The 21,145-nt window shown below is 34.5% G+C and overlaps 1 protein-coding gene across 5 annotated transcripts in view; it reads right to left on the bottom strand.

The window, feature by feature from the left end:
• The window catches only part of LOC135841258 (G protein-activated inward rectifier potassium channel 3-like), a 46,182-nt gene that overhangs the window by 5,966 nt on the left and 19,071 nt on the right, over positions 1 to 21,145 (bottom strand). For 4 of the 5 annotated variants that reach the window (XM_065358130.1, XM_065358132.1, XM_065358135.1 and 1 more), the window contains 6 exons: positions 16,420 to 16,534; positions 12,853 to 13,105; positions 12,469 to 12,743; positions 9,331 to 9,523; positions 8,916 to 9,134; positions 8,303 to 8,500 (listed from right to left, as the gene is read on the bottom strand). In XM_065358130.1, coding sequence (XP_065214202.1) covers positions 8,313 to 8,500; positions 8,916 to 9,134; positions 9,331 to 9,523; positions 12,469 to 12,743; positions 12,853 to 13,105; positions 16,420 to 16,534 — 1,243 coding nt within the window. In that variant the 3' untranslated portion in view covers positions 8,303 to 8,312. Of the gene's footprint in view, positions 1 to 8,302; positions 8,501 to 8,915; positions 9,135 to 9,330; positions 9,524 to 12,468; positions 12,744 to 12,852; positions 13,106 to 16,419; positions 16,535 to 16,868; positions 17,005 to 21,145 lie in introns of those variants that run through there. The other variant, XM_065358131.1, reaches the window with a different exon arrangement.

The raw sequence follows: 21,145 nt of genomic DNA on the forward strand, positions 1-21,145 counted from the left end.
CCCCCCCCCTCATATAATCGAATGATATATCTTTTTTTAAAAAAATAAAAAAAAAGAATTCAACTGGGTGTTCGAATGTACTGACTTATTTTTTATGAACTTACTTCGATGTATGTACTTATTAGTTCTGAGTATTATAGGTCTAGGTACACCTGGTACTTTTTTTTTTTTTTTATTATTTTCGCCTACATAAATCACACGTTGTCGTTTACCTTATCTTCTATTATACGAGTATAAGTCCAAGTTCACGCAACTGATAAAGTAGTCCAAGTGTAAATCTATTGCGAACCACCTAAGTTGCGATTTTATTAGTGTGGAAAATTTTGCCCCATAGGAATATAATAAATGCGATAAAAATGACAAATACCAGGAACCTATAGCGAAATATCTATCTATCTACTCGTAGGTATATTCAGCTATGGTACTACGAGTAGATACGTGTTGTGATTTACTAGTCGATATCACGAAACGAAACACAGCTCATATGGTGCGAAGTGCGAACTAACATCGACCCAACAGCGAAAAAATTTTAGCCCTGGGAGATGATTTAAGTCCTATATTCTTGGAACTTGAATTATTATTATTATAGAATTATAGCCTACCTTCTTACAGATGAATTGATACGTATAACTGCGAATACACGAGTAGGTATGTTTCTCATCTCGTGATACGAATTTCTTACACCTCCTCTCTCTCTCTCTTACTCACTCTACTCCCTCATGTCTCTGTCTCTGTGTGTACGCAGCTTCAGTTTATTCGCGTAATTAAAGCGAGCTATTATGGCGATTTTATACCTACATTGGTACGTATTTAGATGTACTCGTGTTACGAGTATATAGTCGGTATCATTTAATTTGCAATATGCTTTTAGGGCCTTAGTTATTCGGTTTCATTAGTAATTCTGCAAGTTAATGAATTAATCTAGCCAGTTAGCCGCCGATTAAACTAAACTAAACTAAACGGGTACTAGGAGGATGATTAAGGCGTGCAAATTTTCGCATACAAATATATACGCTTACGTAGGTAGGTACCTACGAGTATATAGTTGGGATTGCCCACCTCTTACGTTGACTATTCGGACGATTCTGCGGTTTCATTGTACGCAAGGTGATTCGATTCGATTTCGTGGTATTTGCATATTATTATAAATGAATTTCACAGCGGTAATTGGAATTGGTGAACTGTAAATTGATGAATAATGAGGAATTATAATATTTAATACACGGAATGTCGAGTATACGTGTTTGGAAAATTGATCTGGATGCTGTGTGGAGGGAGGGGGTTGATGAGTGAGAGGATTTTAGGAATTTTTTTTTTACATTCAAGGCTTAAATTGATTTCCGACCTTTCAAGATGGGTAAGCCAATCTTCAGAAAATTTTTTCAACCAAGATGAAGGTATTAAATCGAAAGATTTTGCAAAAATACAATCACCAGTCAAATTTTTAAATGCTTAAGTGTGCATTTTTCGATTTTTAGTAAATGTTTAAGGATTAAATATTTTCAGACCAAAAATGATAGAAAATCGACATTTCATCTAATTGACCTAAAAAATTGGAATTTGGTGTTAAGCCCATTTCTAACTCTATAAATTAATCGAGCCGTTTTGAGCAGTTCTGGAGCCTCCGGCAGTCCTTGAGTCCTGCAGATATTTTGGAAATTCCAGTTTTCCAAAAATTCAATAAAATCGCTCGAAATAAACTTGAGCTCTTTGAAATGCGTTCAGTGTATGTGACTGAAATTACTCTCCTATGTTTCAAAATCAATTTCTGGCCGTTCAGAACCGTCTATTTTCCAAATTTTCAATTATGAAATTGCAGGAGAAAAATTCCAGAAATCGACGTTGTAAAAATGGTGTGTGCTGACTTGAGTGAGTCACTTTTATGATATTTTTTTAAAAAATCTCAAATCTCAAAATGTGCCCGGCAAAATTTCTGTTGCAGGAGTCTATTTCTTTAGATTTTTAGAATAATCTAAACATAAAATAAAACTGACTCGAAATTTGGTACGAAATTGAAAAAAATCAAGGCCAACGGATCCGATTTTTTTTTAAAACACTTCAACAATATTGTCGCGAAGGAAGCTTCTTAAATTTTCAACTCGCAGTGAGTCTCAAATGTTGCCACTGTCGTCAAATTATCTATTCCATTATTTTTCAGTCGAGGTTAATAGTCGAATCATTGTGAATTTTCGGTGTTCTTAAAAATTTTGATGCTTTCAAATTTCCCTCAAATACCTTACTTATTGTTAGATCTTTTGAGGTCAAAATTGTTCATTGAAGTTTTTTTTTCAGTTTTCTTTTGTCGAAGAAGTCAGTGTGATGTCAAAATATTCAAAAACTACTGTAATACAAATATACATCTTTGGTTTTTTGGCCATTGAACCACCCCTCTCTCTCCCCCTCACCCCTCCCAATCAGTCTGTCTCGAGATCCTGACACTTCAGAAGCAATCGGAGTATCTGCTTACTATGAAAAATTCTGGTAACTAATAAAATGAAGCAATTTAACTAACTGTTGGGACGATGAAATTTCCAACTTTTAAATTAAGAGTCTCTCTAATTCCCTTCCACAGTTCCATGTTAAATCAGCTTAGTTTTGAGCCGAGTGCTCCCATTTAACCCATTTTTTTTTCTCGTAAGTTTACTGAAATCTTAATAACTCAAGAACATGCCCCACGATTTTTTAAATTTTCTGGAAGCTTAAAAGAAAAACAGCTGACAATTGTACGAATATTTAGAGCTCTCAAAAATTATGTCACGCGATTTTTTCAATTTCTAAAAAAATGTTAAGGGGTTAAATCGAAATAATGAGCCTATATTCGTATTGGAATTTGGAAATTCTCGAAAACATATCGAACGAATTGTCACACGACTAAAATTTTGAGTTTTGGAAGAGCCCTCCCCCCCTCAAGGTTTTTCAAATTCCATCACGAAAAGTTCATAGTTATCAATAGCATAAAAATGTATGCTTTCTGGACCCCCCCCCCATTTTCAAATTATTAATGCTTCAAAATTGGCAAGTTTCTGAAACTGAGCTTTCAAAACACGCTTAACTTTGAACTTCCATTGCCAAATAAGTAGTCTCGCTACTTGCTTAAAATTGTCGTTGTTCTCGAAAAATTTCAAAAAGTCAATTTTTAAAAAAAACAACCAAAAGTATCGCTTTTTAATCGAAAAATTGAAAAAAGTCTCTCATTGACTCCCTTTTCTGACAAATATTGCGAAAAAGTACAGTTTTTTGTCAATAATAAGTTCTGTTTTTTGCTAAAATTATCATTCGCTTTTTGCCACAAAATTGATCTGCGATGGAGGGGAGGGGGGGGGTTGAAAATATGTTGGAAGGGAGTGATTTTTTTTTGAAAAGTAGTAAAAAGGTAGTGATTTCTGGTCAACACCCTGGTGAGAATTTTCGCAATTTATGGCCAAAATGTCAATTTTTAGTAAAAATCAAAATTTGTGCAATTAAGGTATACCCTTATCAAGTATGCACAAATTCGAGCACACTCAATTCAGAAAAATAAAATAAAATAAAAACTCTCGACAATATTTCAAGAAAAAAATTTGAAGCTCTCCATCGATCAAAATTGATAAATAAGAGATGGGGGGGGGCACAATTGATTGAAATAAACAAAGTCTGAGACCACCGCCTTCAAAATTTCATCGAACAAATTGTCATCCAACCATACCATTATCATCTACGACGCAATCAACTCACCTCAAAGATACATCATCACCATCATCATCATCATGATCGATTCACTCGCGAACAAAGCACCCACCAACACAGGTGAAACGACTTATAAACACGTTATCACAACTCATCAAGATACTGATAACAAACGCGGCACAGGTACGGTAACTGTGTGCGACTTGAAAGAGGTAACGTGAAACATGCACTTGCACATATTTAACTACATTATACTACAATCGTATTACAACAACCGAACGTAAGCGTAGCACACGTCGAAGATTAACTACGATGCGCATCAACTAGCCAGGATGTGAGTTATGACCGGCGAATACATATTAAGTAGGTGGAAACAGCAGAAAATACTACATAACGTGAGGTACCTATACCTATACCTAAACCTAGAATACATAAATAAATACTACAGAGACAGACAGACAGAGAGACCAACGATCAGTGGTCGTTAACGTAGGTAATCGCCATATTATGGTAATCGAGTAAAGGTAAAATAAAAACCACCTGTACGAGCACTGCATATGGCATTACGAAGGTACTCGTATACGTATAACACACAGTTGGCGCCACATCGACCAACTTTACCAATCACTGAACCAGTGTTGGAGTTGTTTTAAACCTAAAATATAGTTCAGCAGTATAGAAACACGTATTACGAGTTGCGATTACGTTTCAGGTAGGTCTGCAGTTCGGGTAAGTAATTACATTACTCAATTAATTAACCGATCGACGCTAATTTACACCACGAAACCACGATCAAAAACCTCGTCGTCACTCGTCGTGAATACCTACTCAATACTCGCGAAATTTTGACACATTTTGAAAAAAAAAACAAAATAATCTCCTAATCACACATCATCGATTTTACGTATCTAATTTTATGGAAATCCAAACGCGACCGTGACCATCTTCAAATGAGGTATAGGAAGAATACAATATTAAAAATGAATACGAGAATGTACGCTGTATTGCTGACAGTGAGAACTGAAGGCATATTGTACATAGTACGACCACAACAACGCGACGATGATGATGCTGACCTGCGTACGTCTACGTATGTAATACATAATTCCTAATGAAGCTACGAAATTTTTAATTGGTTTCGCCATACACATTTCCTTTATACACGCACCGCTCGTTAATAAGTGAAAATTATACGTTTACAAATCATTCATTATAGTCAACGGAATACCTACCTACGATGATATGACTGAGACTGAAGGTTTAATACACTTCTCGTTGAGGACTTCTGCGAGATTAGATACGAAAGCGTAGGTTTTCGAGTGTTCGAGAATTTATATCATCTCGTAGGTATTTCAAGGAGAGGGGACAAGAGGTGATTCTGATGAAAAAAAAGATGTTTCGAACGATTTTTTTATACGTATCAATGCTAAATTTTATACTTCAATGAACAAGAAGTTTATAAATTTTGAAAGCAATTTTTGAAAAAATAGATTTAAAACGAGTACATTGGATTAACATGTCATTTACAATAGAAAAAAAAATATTTTCATGACTCCTCCTATAAAAATCAAAAAGCTTCTAGGATTGAGAGCAGTACGTTTTAATTTGAGCTACCTATAAATAATTTAAAAAAAAAAACAATAAAAAAAGCAATAAAATGGACAATGGTACAAAATCTCGAATACTCAGATTAGTAAGTAGATAAAAAATAAACGAAAAAAAAACAAAAAAAAACAATAAGATGGACAATGCTACAAAATCTCAAATACTCAGATTAAGTAGTAGATAACAAATAGACGAAAAAAAAAAAAAAAAAAAAAAAAAATAGAAAGAAAAAAAGCTACAGAAAAACGAAATCGTCAACCAACCCCACCCCCCTCTCCCGTCCTTTCAACATACTCGTAGTGAAAAACAATTAATTAATGCAGCCTTCAATTCGAACAATGAAATATTTAAAATTCTACAAAAAAATACCTACTGCAATAATTTCAAAATCGCATTTCTTTTCTTTTTTTCTTTCCTTTTTCATTCCTTTTAATTGAAAGGTTTTTCAAGAGAAGGAAAAATATATGATTTTCGGAAAGGGAAAGCACATACCCAAATTCACTTTTAAAACTAACAAATTTTTAAAAATTTATCAAAAATTAGATAAAACATAGTGTATTATAACGCAAAAACTGAGTTCAAAATCTATTTTCGACTTTCCAAATCGATTTCTCATCGTGATAATCTACTTTGAAGCCTCTGCATATTTAACCCCCCTCCCTCCAAAACACGAAAAACCCATAAATTTAAATCAATTATTGAGGTACATAAGGTGCTCATGAAAGTAAAATTTGGGGAGTCAAGATGGCTCTAATTTGGAAAGTTTGGATTCCATTACTCCCTCCCCGCCCCCCCATTTCAGTAAAATAGTTTCATTTCAAAAAAATTTACGAGTAAAAATTTAATGTTCAAGAGTGAAGACTTGAGGTGATTCTTGCTTTGAAGTTTCACCACTTCGCGCTCCCAAAGCTTCCACTCTCTCTGAAGTTATTAGATTTTACGAGGAAAGAACTAAGTACTGGTACTCATTTTTTTGATTTGTCTTCTCAGTCCGCGAAAAAAGTCGTATCAAGAGCCAACCCCTCTGTTACAAAAAAAAAAAACAATAAAAATTAAAAAAGTACAATTTGAGCAACATTTTTCGTTTTTCGGTCAAAGTTCATTTCCTATCTAGGTACTTACTTGAAAAAAAAATGAAAAGCAGAAATCTGTTTAAAGTTTTTTGAAATTTATCATTTCTGATCAGAATCCTCAAACTATTTCCTCGGTTTCCCTAACAATTTTAATATCTCTCGTAAGTATAAAGCTCCAGCCTCTAGTCCAGTTGGAAATTTAAAAAAAATTGATGTCTGTAAACAATTTTTGAAAATTTTTCATTTCAGAAAGAAACTCTTCGAGTCCAGATTTCATAGAGCTCACTTTTTCAAATTATTTTTTATTTTTTCCCAGATAGGAGAGAAAGGGCCTCTATTATAAGAGGACAAGTATTGTATGAAGGACCGAGGAAGGATTACCTACTCTTGAAAAGGAAATCATTACAGAAATTCGGAGAAATTCGGTTGCAAAAATGTAAAATTTTTGGATAAATTGGAATTCATTAAATTTTTAGTTGAGGGACTAAAAATTTCACGGATTTTCTTTCTCATAAGAACTAACCAATTTTGTGGAGTGGGAGCAAAAAAAAAATCCGCGAGTGCAAATAAAAGTCACCCTGATGATCAGAATCTTGACAGTAGCTACGAATCCAGAGGAGGAGGGTTCAGCAAAAATTTTTCGCAGTTTTGGCAACAAATTGACTATTTTGGTAAAAAAAAAAGGTGATTTCACGAGACTTTATTTTTAAGGAGATTTCTGTCAAATTAAATTTTTATTGTAAAATTTTTTCGAGTAACGAATCAAGATGATAATCTACAAGAAACAGTAGGGAGATTTGGAACCCAAGTCACGGTGAGACAAGAAAGAGAAAAATTCTAGAGCACTTGAACCCTCTTCTCCAAACCCTCCACCCCCAGCACATTCCAAGTCTCTCATGCCCCAAATTCTGGTATCAATTTCAATTCATAAAATTGAGCGAATTTTCGTAGTTTTTGAAAATTATGGGGCCCAGAACTTGGTAACCCTGTTAAGGTTGTTCAAGAGTCAACGTGTTAATAACATGATCAAAAATGTAAAAAACACAATATTTTCAACATTTTAAAACGTTTGCTCCCCCCCTCTCAATCTGACCCGTTCTTCTTATATCTTCGATAAATCGAAATTTCAGTCATTAAAATTGTTTTTTTTTCACTCTTCAAACCATCTAATTCTTTCGATTAAGATTTTCCGTAGTTCTAGTTGATACATTCGTAAACAACGAATATCTCGACTTTTTTCTTATTTAAATTTTTGTAAAAATTTTTCCAGCTTTGGAACAAACAAAAATAAGCTGGAGACTTCTGAAAAACTAAAAACCGCCAAGATAATCAATTTAAACGGTCAAAAAAAAAATTTTTCATTTTTTTTCTCAAAAATTAAAATTTTTAAATCTGCAAATCCTGGTTAAAATTTTGGAAATAGGCATCAAAATCGGTCTAAAGGGTGACAAAGACGATGTATTCGAGTTTATAAGTGCTGAATTTCATTTTAGCCCTTTTCATTAGAATTTTTTCAAAACTGAGAACTCGACAAATCCACCATAAATAGAGGCTCCAGAACAGCAAGAAACCATCCCCAGTTAATTTAGGTAATGAAAAAATAGTGTACAGACCAGATTTCAGCGTTCTAACAGTAGGAATAAATATCAATTTTGAATCGTTTGGGACGTGCTGTTTCTAAAAATCCAACATTAAAAAAAAATTGTGACCGAATACCTCGAGTGGCTCCCTCATTAATAAGATTCCTTAAATGTAAAGAGTGTACTATGTTAAATGACGCACCTAACTTTTCTAGCAATTAAAACTACGCATTTATCTAGGTATCTTCACTCTAAAACGTCATCGATAAAACTACGTATAAAAACGAATATTACACAATAACGAAATATGTAGGTAGGGAGAAAAAAATAACAACCAATGTCACATCACAGATAGGTACATAAATGAAACAAACTCACCAATTTACGACTAAATATTCGATTCTGGTCCAGGAATAATATCCGGATCCTTGATCAGAGCTTCGGAAGCTGGTTGCAACGTTATAATAATACTGTCATTGGGTAGTTTGATCTGCTCGACCGAGTTACTGGGAGTGAGCGGGGGGCATTCGTTGGAGCAAGCACTCTCCGTCGAAGGAACGTCCAAATTGTTTCCATCTGTTTGTGTCAAAGCATCGTAGATGTATAGTATAATATTGGTAATTAAATACACAAAATATGAGCAGCACACGAGATGTTTAAAATATACTCGTACCTAGACCTATACATACCTACTTATACTTGTAAGCTACGTATAAATACACCAAAGGGTAAACATTGCGTGAAAAAATATACATATTTTGCACAAGCCTCGAGCCTCGATGGCTCATATACCTACCTACAGGTGATAAGAAAACTGAACCGAAGATTTCGTAATAGTCGTATGAGTAAATTACGCGCTGATTAAACATGTAAATATAGCGAATAGCCGCTACTTGTAAATAACCAGCTGATAAGTTAGCCTGGTGTAGACGTAGTTGATTTCCACAATATGTAAAAGTACGCGAGTACGAGTAGGTAATTCCATACATACCGAGCGACTGTTGGCCGGAGAGGAGTAAATCTAGGCTGTAAGCGCTGCATAATGGCGTATCGACTTCGTACGTATTGTTGAACTGACTATAGTCGACTTCATGTTCACCGGTTTCTTTCTTGAATGAGACTAGATTCGCGAACCGATGGCCCCACAAGATTTCATTCGGCAGGTACGATGAACGAGCCTGAGTAGTCATTCCGGTCGATTCGATTACACCTACAGAGTACACAGACAGACAGACAGACATCGCAAAACCCGCATTAAAATATACCGTTGGATTTGATTTAGCCGAAATAAATTAATATGTACATAATAAAATAAAAATAAAAAAAAAAAAAAAAAAACAAGAAAACAAAAACGCAAATTGCATCTACTCTTAGATACACTGTGTATACTATAAGCTCATCGTTACCTTCTAGAATGACCACTATTTCGAATCTATCTTGAAGCATATCGGCTGCCGATAATTTATATAGGGGCGATGACGGTGTGATTTTATGAACGATCGTCGTCGGCCAGATGAAAAATATACGGTCTTCGGCGCCGTCTCCTCCTACTTTCATTTCGTGCTGGAAAAATGGAAGGATTTCTCCTTCTTTGGTGACCTGCGAATCGATCATAGGTTTTGATTAACGACTGGTAACTGGTATCGGTTTCGCACACGTGAGTGTGACTTATGCGAGTACGCTATTATTTATACAGTTGCAGATCCCTTCCTCAGTAGGATGTTTTAAAGATTCACTGTCAGATAAGTAAGTATACGCAAACAATCTCACGTCGATGCATCAAATTATATGTAAATATGCATCAAGGGCGTGAAATAAACAATAAAATCACTTTTTTTAAAAGTTAGAACAATTCCAAAAATGTTAAACTGAAAAATATTTTAAACTCGAACATGAAATTGAAAAAATTGAATAAAAAATTGCTCACATATTTTGATATTCTCTAAAAATTGATGAAGACTTTGGAAGCTTCCAGCAATCGAAATGAAAACCAAAAATATTCAAAATATTTTGTTGAGACACAAAGAATAAAATTTTATTTAAAAACAAAAAATGTCAAAAAAAACAAAAAATTGATCTGAATGAATGTTAGGTCAAATAGACTAAAAGGGAGGGAGAGGGGAAAGTTCACACAAATAATATCAAAAAAAGTTCATAAAAATAAACATGACACGTGTGTTATTAAAATGTTGAAATTTTGAAACGTTATAAAACATACCAAAAAAATTTAAAAAGCCGAACTTCAAAAAAAAAATAATATCTTTAAAAATGAACCAAAAAATTAGGAAAAAAACCGAATTTTCGGTTTGCATTGCTCGGAAAAAAAGACAAAGTCATTGAGAAACAAAAAATAAATAAATAGATAAAATTGAAAATATTGATTTCATGGAAATATAAGAAAAATTGAGCAATTTCAGAGCAATACCATCTCAAAAAAACCTACATGTACAAAAAAATATTAAGCTGTTGCTGGTATCGATGAGAGAAGACGAGACGAAAATCATAGAAAATAACAAAGAAGCTCGAGAAAAATACGAAATGTATTTATGATCATAACAAAGCCAAAGATTTCAAACATGTTTTATTGCTCGAAAAAATTAAAAAATATAGCCAAAAAGTTCAAAATGGCAAAAAAACGTAAAAAAATGATTTTAAAAAAACCAAAGAATTGACACATTTGAAGAAACAGCTTTAAAAAATATCAATTTACAAACAAAAAAATTAAAAATACTTATTGAAAAATCAATAAAAAAATGACTTTTTGAAATTTCCAAAAAAAAAAAAAAATGCAACACAAGTTACAAATTGAACAAATGAAAATATTTTTTTCAATAATTCTTCTTTCAAACGAAAAAACGAAACCAAGAATAAAAATAAAGAAAAAGAAAACCCTGAAAATTTTTGAACCTAAAAATATCTTCCAATAATTGAAAAAATATGTACACTTTTTTTGGCTCTTGAAAACTTTTTTGTGAATGCATCATTTTCTTTGAAACTCGTCCCCCTCCCTCCCCTCAGTGATTACTTTTGGATCACTGTGAAAATAGTGGTTTAGCTAGTTCGTGAATAATTCATTTTTAATAATTAAAAAAATCGTTTACGAACTACTCGAATCGGTTCAACTGTAAATTTTTTCAATCCAAAATAATTCAAATGATAATTTTTAGGATAATCTTTTGTTACTTTCACGAATGATTTATTTTTGATTAAAGAAATCATTCGTAAACTATTCGAATTTATTTACAGTACCAAGCGGTGATTTGCGAATCAGTTTACTGGGGAATCAATTATTTCGTTCGCGAATGATTCAGTTTCAATTTATTATTTTGGCGATTTGGATTTCAACACCGGCGCTCTAACAATTTGTCTTGTTTTTTTTTTTTTTTTAGAAATTTCGAGTAAAAACGAACTTTTTTGGAAAATTTTGGTTCCCATTATTCAGGAGGAGGAAAGGGATTAAATTAGTAGTCAAAAAATAATGATCCGAGACATTTCGAGTTCGGGTTTCCATTATTGAAAGGCAGAAGAGTAATGAAAACTCGAGAATTCCAAGTCTGAGCACTTCCATAAGAGCTTCATCTCATCAAAATTGTTCATTTTTCGTTTAAAAATATGGACTTGAAATTGAGGGGGGAAAACTTTATTTTTAGCTCGGATCTTGAAAAATAATTCATTTCAACATTTTAGACCAATTTTATCAACTTTAATATAGGTATTTCGATACCTAAAGAATTTTTTAAAATGATTTTTTATAGATAATGAATTTTTCAGGAAGGAGTAAAAAATTTCATACAAATGCTTTTTTCATTCTTTTTTACTTTTCAAAAAAATTACTGTCAAGTAGCTCTTTCGAAATTACAGTAAAAATTGAATTTAAAACCCTTCGATTGAAACGTCCTATCACTGAGGAAATTTTCGAAAAACAACAGCATATTTCGTGAAACCTTGACCAACGAATCCCTCTTCCCTCCTTCTACCATAAATAAATCGTTCAGCTCAAGATTCGGGGTATTCTGAGACAGGTGTCGAATATTTTGCCTATTGGTACAGAAACCAGAACTGTGCGGAAGCAAGTTGAGTTGCCGATCCAAAAAACTGAAGGAGGACCATTCCATGTCAAATCAGACCAATTTTGGGCTTGTGCTCTCCGATTTTTCGCATTTTTTTTCCATTTTCGTTCAAAGTTTCACCCCCCCCCTCTCCTCCTCCTCCTTACCCACTATGAGCTCAACATTTTAAAAATGTTGAAAATTGCAAATACTTTAATTTTTTTAAATTGTTTTCCTCTCTATTAGTAAGCTCAATTCAATTTTTTCGACACAGGGGAAAAATTTTCAGAACTTTGAGCCAGAGCCGAATAACGATCAAACGTTGACCAAAAAATTCAAAATTTTTCCTACGTCTTATCGAGATCCTTCGCCCTTTAGCCACAATTTTTCCTGGCTCCACCAAAATTTGAAAAAAGTTTGAATACGACCCATCCTATTTCTCTCACATCAGGAGGAGGAAAATCGCTATCATTAACACATCAAAAAAAATCTTACTTTTTTCTTGATCAGCTGCGCTCTAACGTGAGCTTCGATAATATGAGACTTCCTCATATCACCAACTCTGAACATGAGACAAAGTTGACCATTCCTCTGGCAAATGACCGCGTTCCGACTGAACAGCAACGTTTGGGTTCTTTTTTTCGGTCTGGATAATTTGGCGAACACGATGCCAACCATGAACGCTTGAATCATCACTCCAAAAATGCTTTGCAAACAGAGTAAAAATATAGCTTCGGGACATTCTTCGGTGATATGTTTAGCACCATATCCTGTACACACAGAAAAATCCTTTACACTAAAAACAAAATAGCCCCAAAAATAAATTGCCATTCGCCAGTTCAGTTTGAAATGTCGATACTCATCGTTCATCGTACTGACCAATAGTATGCTGCGTTTCTACACTAAACAGGAACAACGATGTGAACGATGTTACGCCTTCGACGCATGGAGTAGGCTTAGGCGATTGTTCGGTTTTATTGGAGGTATTTTCTGGACGGCTCTCGAAGTCACCGTGAGATACGACGATTAGCCACCAGATCACAGCGAAGGCCAGCCAACTGAGGATGAAATTCAGCGCGAATACGAGTAACGTCCAACGCCACTGAGCGTCTACCAACGTCGTAAAAATATCCTGGAAACCAAATCGAGTCATTAGGTTAATTTCATATCCTATCTTGTGTGAGGGTTTAGCCCCTAAAAATACGCACTATTTCACTTTAAAAAGATTTCAACATTTGATAATTACAGTATGACACAAAAGTAGTGCCCGGTGGTTTTTATTTCTAAGTTAAAAGAGCTAGCGAGATGAATGAAGCGGCGTTGAGTAGAGAATTTCAGGCCCATGCACAGGGTGTCCACAAATTGAAAAACCGGTTTGGTCAAAAAAATTGAAACTGGTTTTTATTGGCGCGATGTATTCTACACTTTAGGGCGACATAAACGTGATATGGATTTTTGAAACCAGTTTATTAATTTGCAAACAGTTTACAAAAAATTCTCAAAAAATTGTAGATAGAGAAAAAAACCTTGAAACAAAAGTAGAGCGTGAAAAATTACACAATTCTGCCTGATCACATTTTGAAACCGGTTCATTGGTTCACATTTTCACACCGGTTTGTTGGTTCCCATTTAGCAACCAGTTTTTGACAATCACCTAAAAATTGGTGATGAGAAAAAAGCTTGAGACAAAAGTTGTAGAGTAAGAAAAATTGAACCATTTTTTTCTGATCAGATTTTGAAACCGGTTCATTAAATCGCAGAAAGCCATCAAAAGTTGCCATGTTGCAAAATGATTAACCATTTTCAAAATCCAATCAGCAAAAATGGTTCAATTTTTCACGATCTCAACTTTTTTCTCCATATCTTCAATTTTTAGGTGATTGTCAATAACTGGTTGCCAAATGCAAACCAATGAACCGGTTTCAAAAGGTGATTAGACTGAAATGTGTTATTTTTTACACTCTACAACTTTTGTTTCAAGATTTTTTCACTATGTAGATACAATTTTTGAATAATTTTCGATAACTGGTTGCAAATTAATGAATCGGTTTCAAAATCCGATTAGCGAAAATGGTTTAATTTTTCACGCTCTACAACTTTTGTTTCAAGTTTTTTTCTCCATCCCCAATTTTTAGGTGATTGTCAAAAACTGGTTGCTAAATGCGAACCAATGAACCGGTTTCAAAATGTGATTAGACAGAATTGTGTAATTTTTCACGCTCTACAACACTTTTGTTTCAAGCTTTTTTCTCCATCTGCAATTGGGTATTGTTTGTCAACTGGTTGCAAATTAATGAACCGGTTTCAAAAAATTCATATCACGTTTTTGTCGCCTTAGTGTGTAGAATACATTGGGCGAATAAAAACCGGTTTTTCAATTTGTGAACACCCTGTGAATGGGCCTGAAATTTTCAAGGTCACTTTTGAAAGCCTTTATTTTTCTCTACTCAACGCAGCTTCATTCATCTCGTTAGCTCTTTTCACTTAGAAATAAAAGCCAACTGGCACTATACTTTTAGTCCGGCATATGACAACAGAAGTAATTGAACCCCCCCCCCCTCACCGATCCTCCGGGACAACTTTTTTCTTTAAGGGGACATCCTAAGGAACATTTTAAAGCAAACTTGCCAACAACAAAATTTGGCCTCACTCACAAAATGGCGGCCATTTTGATTGACAGGTCAGCCAAAATTGCAGATTTTGCGTTCCAACATAGGACTTGCACGAAATTTTTCAAACCTTACAAAGGTAGATCGGAAGATCAAGCAAAAATTTATCACCTGTCAAAATTTCAAGTGCTTAAGTGCGTTTTTCGATTTTTGGTGAATTTTTGAAATTCCATTTTATGCCAAGAATGAGGGAAAAAATCAAAATTTTACCAAATTGACCAAGAAAGCTGAAATTCGGGATATACCCTATTTTCGACATGCCAAATCGATTGAAAACGGTTTCAGCCCGTTTTGAGCAGTTCTGGAGCCTCCAGCAGATTTTTGAAACACAAAATTCCATCAAATTGGAGTTGTAGAGCTAAAATTTATTCTAAAAACTAATTTTAATACGCTGCGAAGTACTGCAGGTGAATTTCAAGTCGTTTTGGAGCCTCCAGCGACTTTTTGAAAATTCCTAAAGCCTCCAGCAGAATTTTGAAACTTAAATTTTCACAAAATTTCAACAAATGGAGATGGAAAGCTTAAATTTACTCTACATTCCAATTTTAACAACCTCTGAAGACGACTTCAGCTGGGTTCAAGTCATTTTAGATCCTTCAGCGACTTTTTTGAAAATTACTGGAGCCTCCAGCAGAATTTTGAAACTTTAAATTTTCACAAAATTTCATCAAATGGAGATGGAAAGCTGAAATTTACTCTACACTCCAATTTTAACACCCTCTGAAGACGACTTCAGGTGGGTTCAAGTCATATTAGAGCCTCCAGCGACTTTTTTGAAAATTACTGGAGCCTTCAGTAGATTTTTGAAACTTGAAATTTCCCCAACATTAATTTATCAAATGTAGCTGGCAAGCTGAAATTTACTTGGCAGACTACATGGGGGTTTCAAATGGTTTTGAAGCTTCCAACTTTTTTAAGGAAATTTCAGTTTTCCAAAAAAACGCCATACAACCTTTCAAAAAGTCGCTGGAGGCTCGAAAACGACTTGAAATTCACCTGCAGTACTTCGTAGCGTATTGAAATTAGTTTTTAGAATAAATTTTAGCTCTACAACTCCAATTTGATGGAATTTTGTGGGAATTTCGAGTTTAAAAAATCTGCTGGAGACTCCAGAACTGCTCAAAACGAGTTGAACCCGTTTCCTATCGATTTGGCATGTCGAAAACAGGGTATATCCAAAATTTCAGCTTTCTTGATCAATTTGGTAAAATTTTGATTTTTTCCCTTATTTTTGGCCTGAATTCGATTTTCAAAAATTCACCAAAAATCGAAAAACGCACTTGAGCACTTGAAATTTTGAAAGGTGATAAATTTTTGCTTGATCTTTCGATCTACCTTTGTAAGGTTTGAAAAATTTCGTGCAAGTCCTATGTTGAAACGCAAAATCTGCGATTTCGTCTGACCTGTCAATCAAAATGGCCGCTATTTTGTAAGTAAGGCCAACTTTTTTTTGGGCAAGTTTGCTTTAAAATGTTCCTTAGGATGTCTCCTTTAAGAAAAAAGTTGTCCCGGAAGATGGACAGGGGGGGTGCAATTACTCCTATTGTCATATGCCGGACTAGTACTCGTATATTTACGATCAAAACACATAATACGTACAATTCTATCACAATTGTAAGTATTTTTACCCACTCAGGAAAAAAAAACAGATCATTAATGATTCAACGCAAAGCCAATACCTAGCAAGCAATAGCAATTCTGCACAGCTTCGGCAATTTGGAGTATTCTCAGATAGCCCACGAACTACTCTAAGAAAGATATCGAAACTCGTATTTACCTGCAAATATCTTCTTCTTCTCTTGGCGACATTTCCTTGCACGACGTTACAATCTCCATGCTTGAAAACCACTCTTCGGCGGACTCTGCGCGAACTGAATCTGGTCTGTCGATACCTGTGACGAGATGAAAATGTCATTTACAACTTTGCACTTAGAAACATCGCATAATATAGTTATTACCGAGAGGCACAACGAAAAAAAGAACGAGCGTCTCCGGGAAACGGAGACAAGACGTATACGTAAAATATCAGCACATAGTAATTTTACGACATGAGGAAGCTCTCAATAAGGCGATTCATTTAATCAACGTCAACTCAGACGTTTCAATTGAAAGCACAAAAAAAAAAACGAAAACATAACGAGCGAAAAGAAAATAATATGTACCAAATCATCGCATCATCACGTATACCTTTATGATGAATAAAAAGCTTAACCCCGATATACTTACAATTTTTTCAGTGACGTCATCAAATAATACAACATACGAATCGAAATGAGACGAGTACACGTTCGTCGGACTAATATCATCGAACAATCGTTTCATCTAATTTTAAATGATTTTCGAATTATATCGCAAAATGCCAAACAAGCCAATTTTTTGGCCCGTATCGAGAGAGGCGAGAGGTAGGTGTAGGTAATAATTTATTACAATTACACAATTGCTGCTCCGAGAGTTACAATATGTTTACTACGTTTTGCTCGTCCTCTCTCTCTCTCTCTCTCGCTCCGTCGCGCCGATATACGAATAGAATAAAGTAAAAAAAAATTATCCATTTTTGATACAAATTCTCATTTTGGACTTGACTATAAAGTGGCGAGTGGCGTTGTTGTGATGACGTAGAGACCACCACAGAGTCAGCCAAATACCCATGTGTAGGTCTATACTACATTTGGCCAACTTGTTCGGTCGCATCGCATCATTCATTTATGGGATGCGGTTTATTACGATGTTTTGAGATTATTATTATTAACAAGTGTGTATGTATATCATCGTATTATGTATCATGCGTTTGTGATAAGAGGTTTTTTTTTATCACATGGTAGTACGTACATAATATAAGATGAATTTGTTCATTCGATGTAGAACTACAAGTGCAAACGAAAAGGTAAATAATCAGATAGATTAGGGTCATAAAAATTAGTCCAATATATTCGCCGGAGTAGACTTTTGACTGTGACCTATGCTAGCTCAAATTATCGCTTCGAAATAAATACATAATTCCAAAAGTTCTATTTTCACTCTACCGGTACCTACGAATACGTCCGTTCTGACCTCACAATATACCCGGGACTTATAATCATATTTCCGCAGGGAATATTACTGCATAATATAGTCATAGATACGTGTTTGTATACGCCTCGTATATGTAATCGTTTCGTAAGTTCGAATTAAATTGATAATAATTTATACCGAATTACGCCGTTGCGTTAATTTTTGTCAATTGGTAATGCATGTACCTAAAAAATATGTGTACTAAAATTATTTCATTTACCTAATAATAAAAAAATTAGACCTCGTTAGAAAAGCCCCTTTACGTTTTGCATCGTTTCAAAAATACGCATTTTTATTTTATTTTTAATAGTTCGAATATTTTGCGCAGGAAGTCTTCGTTTAATTTTTAAAACAGCACATATTGAAACGAAACAGAGAAGTGGAGGGGATACACGGCACAGCGTGGTTTTTAAAAAAAATTAATCATACGGGGGAGTCTATTTATTTCAGGCCTTCGCCTTGAAAAATAAAAATCCCGGTAATGGTGTTATTCAACTGTTGTCTTCGAAGAAAAAAATCGGGGGAAAAAATTAGCTAAGAACAGTGTTATCAGTTACAAAAAAATAAATAAAGAAAACATCAAAGGTAGACCGATATTCTTCGAAATAAACTAACAAGGAAACCTCTCCAACAATCAGTTTTCTCTGACTTTTAGCAGAAAATGTCGTCAAATTTTTATGAACGGCGAGGCGAGGTCAAGGGATCCATCCAAGCCAAAAAAAAACTTATTCAAAAAGAATCAGAATTCCTGAAAAAAAATCATCAAAATTCTGAAAGAAGAGAGCAAATGGAAAATTTAGAAAGTTTGTTTAAAAAAACGGGAAAAAGCGAGACTTTTTGACAATTTGCAAAAAAAGGAACATCGTAATTTTGACAAAAAAATTAACGAATTTTCTCTTCACAGTTCTGGAAAAAGCTGGATTTTGGGCAATTTTGACAGAAAAGTAGATAAATACATATTATAGTCCGGCATATGACAATAGGAGCAATTGCACCCCCCTCCCCCCGCCGATCCTCCGAGACAACTTTTTTCTTAAAGGGGACATCCTAAGGAACATTTTAGAGCAAACTTGCCAAAAAAAAAGTTGCCCTTACTTACAAAATGGCGGCCATTTTGATTGACAGGTCAGCCGAAATCGCAGATTTTGCGTTTCAACATAGGACTTGCACGAACTTTTTCAAACTTTACAAAGGTAGGTCGAAAGATCATGCAAAAATTCATCACCTGTCAAAATTTCAAATGCTAAAGTGGGTTTTTCGATTTTTGGTGAATTTATGAAAATCAAATTCAGGCTAAAAATGAGGGAAAATATCAAAATTTTACCAAATTGATCAAGAAAGCTGAAATTTGGAATAGACCCTATTTTCGACATACCAAATCGATTGAAAACAGTTTCAACCCGTTTTGAGCAGTTCTGGAGCCTCCAGCAGATTTTTGAAACTCGAAATTCCACAAAATTCCATCAAATTGGAGTTGTAAAGCTGAAATTTATTCTAAAAAACTAATTTTAATACGCTACGAAGTACTGCAGGTGAATTTTAAGTTATTTTGGAGCCTCCAGCGACTTTTTGAAAATTCCTGAAGCCTCCAGCAGATTATTGAAACTTAATTTTTCACAAAATTTCATCAAATGGAGATGGAAAGCTGAAATTTACTCTACACTCCAATTTTACACCCTCTGAAGACGACTTCAGGTGGGTTCAAGCCATTTTAGGGCCTCCTGCGACTTTTTTTAAAATTACTGGAGCCTCCAGTAGATTTTTGAAACTTGAAATTTCCCCAACATAAATTTACATCAAAATGGAGTTGGCAAGCTGAGATTTACTTCGCAGACTACATGGTGGTTTCAAATTGTTTTGAAGCTTCCAGCTACTTTTAGAAAATTTCAATTTTTCAAAAAAACGCCATACAACCTTTTAAAAAGTTGGTGGAGGCTCCAAAACGACTTGAAATTCACCAGCAGTCACCTTCGTAGCGTATTGAAATTAGTTTTTAGAATGAATTTCGACTCTCCATCTTGGTTTAATAAAATTTTGTGAAAATTTAAAGCTTCAAAAATCTGCTGGAGGCTCCAGAACTGCTCAAAACGGGTTGAAACCGTTTTCAATCGATTTGGCATGTCGAAAATAGGGTATATCCCAAATTTCAGCTTTCTTGGTCAATTTGATAAAATTTTGATTTTTCCCTCATTTTTGGCCAAAATTCGATTTTCAAAAATTCACCAAAAATCGAAAAACCCACTGTAGCGCTTGAAATTTTGACAGGTGATGATTGAACCCACCTGAAGTCGTCTTCAGAAGGGGTTAAAATAGGAATGTATAGTAAATTTCAGCTTTCCATCTCCATTTCATGAAATTTTGTGAAAATTTAGATTTTCAAACATCTTCTGGAGGCTTCAGGAATTTTCAAAAAGTCGCTGGTGGCTCCAAAACGACTTGAAATTCACCTGCAGTACTTCGTAGCGTATTGAAATTAGTTTTTAGAATAAATTTCAGCTTTACAACTCCAATTTGATGGAATTTTGTGGGTATTTCGAGTTTCAAAAATCTACTGGAGGCTACAGTAATTTTCAAAAAAGTCGCTGGAGGCTCTAAAATGACTTGAACCCACCTGAAGTCGTCTTCAAAAGGGGTTAAAATTGGAGTGTAGAGTAAATTTTAGCTTTCCATCTACATTTGATGAAATTTTGTGAAAATTTAAACTTTCAAAAATCTGCTGGAGGCTTCAGGAATTTTCAAAATGCCACTGAAGGCTCTCAAACGACTTGAAATTCACCAGCAGTACTTTGTAGCGTATTGAAATTAGTTTTTAGAATAAATTTCAGCTTTACAACTCTAATTTGATGGAATTTTGTGGAATTTCGAGTTTCAAAAATCTTCTGGAGGCTTCAGAACTGCTCAAAATGGGTTGAAACCGTTTCCAATCAATTTGGCATGTCAAAAATAGGGTATATCCCAAATTTCAGCTTTCTTGGTCAATTTGGTAAAATTTTGATTTTTTCCCCTCATATTTTTGGTCTAAATTCGGTATTCAAAAATTCACCAAAAATCGAAAAACCCACTATAGCACTTGAAATTTTGACAGGTGATGAATTTTTGCATGATCGTTCGATCTACCTTTGTAAAGTTTGAAAAAGTTCGTGCAAGTCCTATGTTAAAACGCAAAATCTGCGATTTCGGCTGACCTGTTAATCAAAATGGCCGCCATTTTGTAAGTAAGGCCAACTTTTTTTTCGCAAGTTTGCTCTAAGATATTCCTTAGGATGTCCCCTTTAAGAAAAAAGTTGTCCCGGATGATCGGCGGGGGGGGGGGGGGGTGCAATTACTCCTATTGTCATATGCCGGACTAACACTAAAGCTGTCAATGATGCCACCAAAAAAAAAAAAAAAAAACACATCTTGGGAATTTCAGCAAAAATTATAGGACTTCGACAAATTGGGAAAAAAGAGGG

Source organism: Planococcus citri, chromosome 3 (assembly GCF_950023065.1).
Source record: "Planococcus citri chromosome 3, ihPlaCitr1.1, whole genome shotgun sequence".
Lineage (NCBI taxonomy): Eukaryota > Metazoa > Arthropoda > Insecta > Hemiptera > Pseudococcidae > Planococcus > Planococcus citri.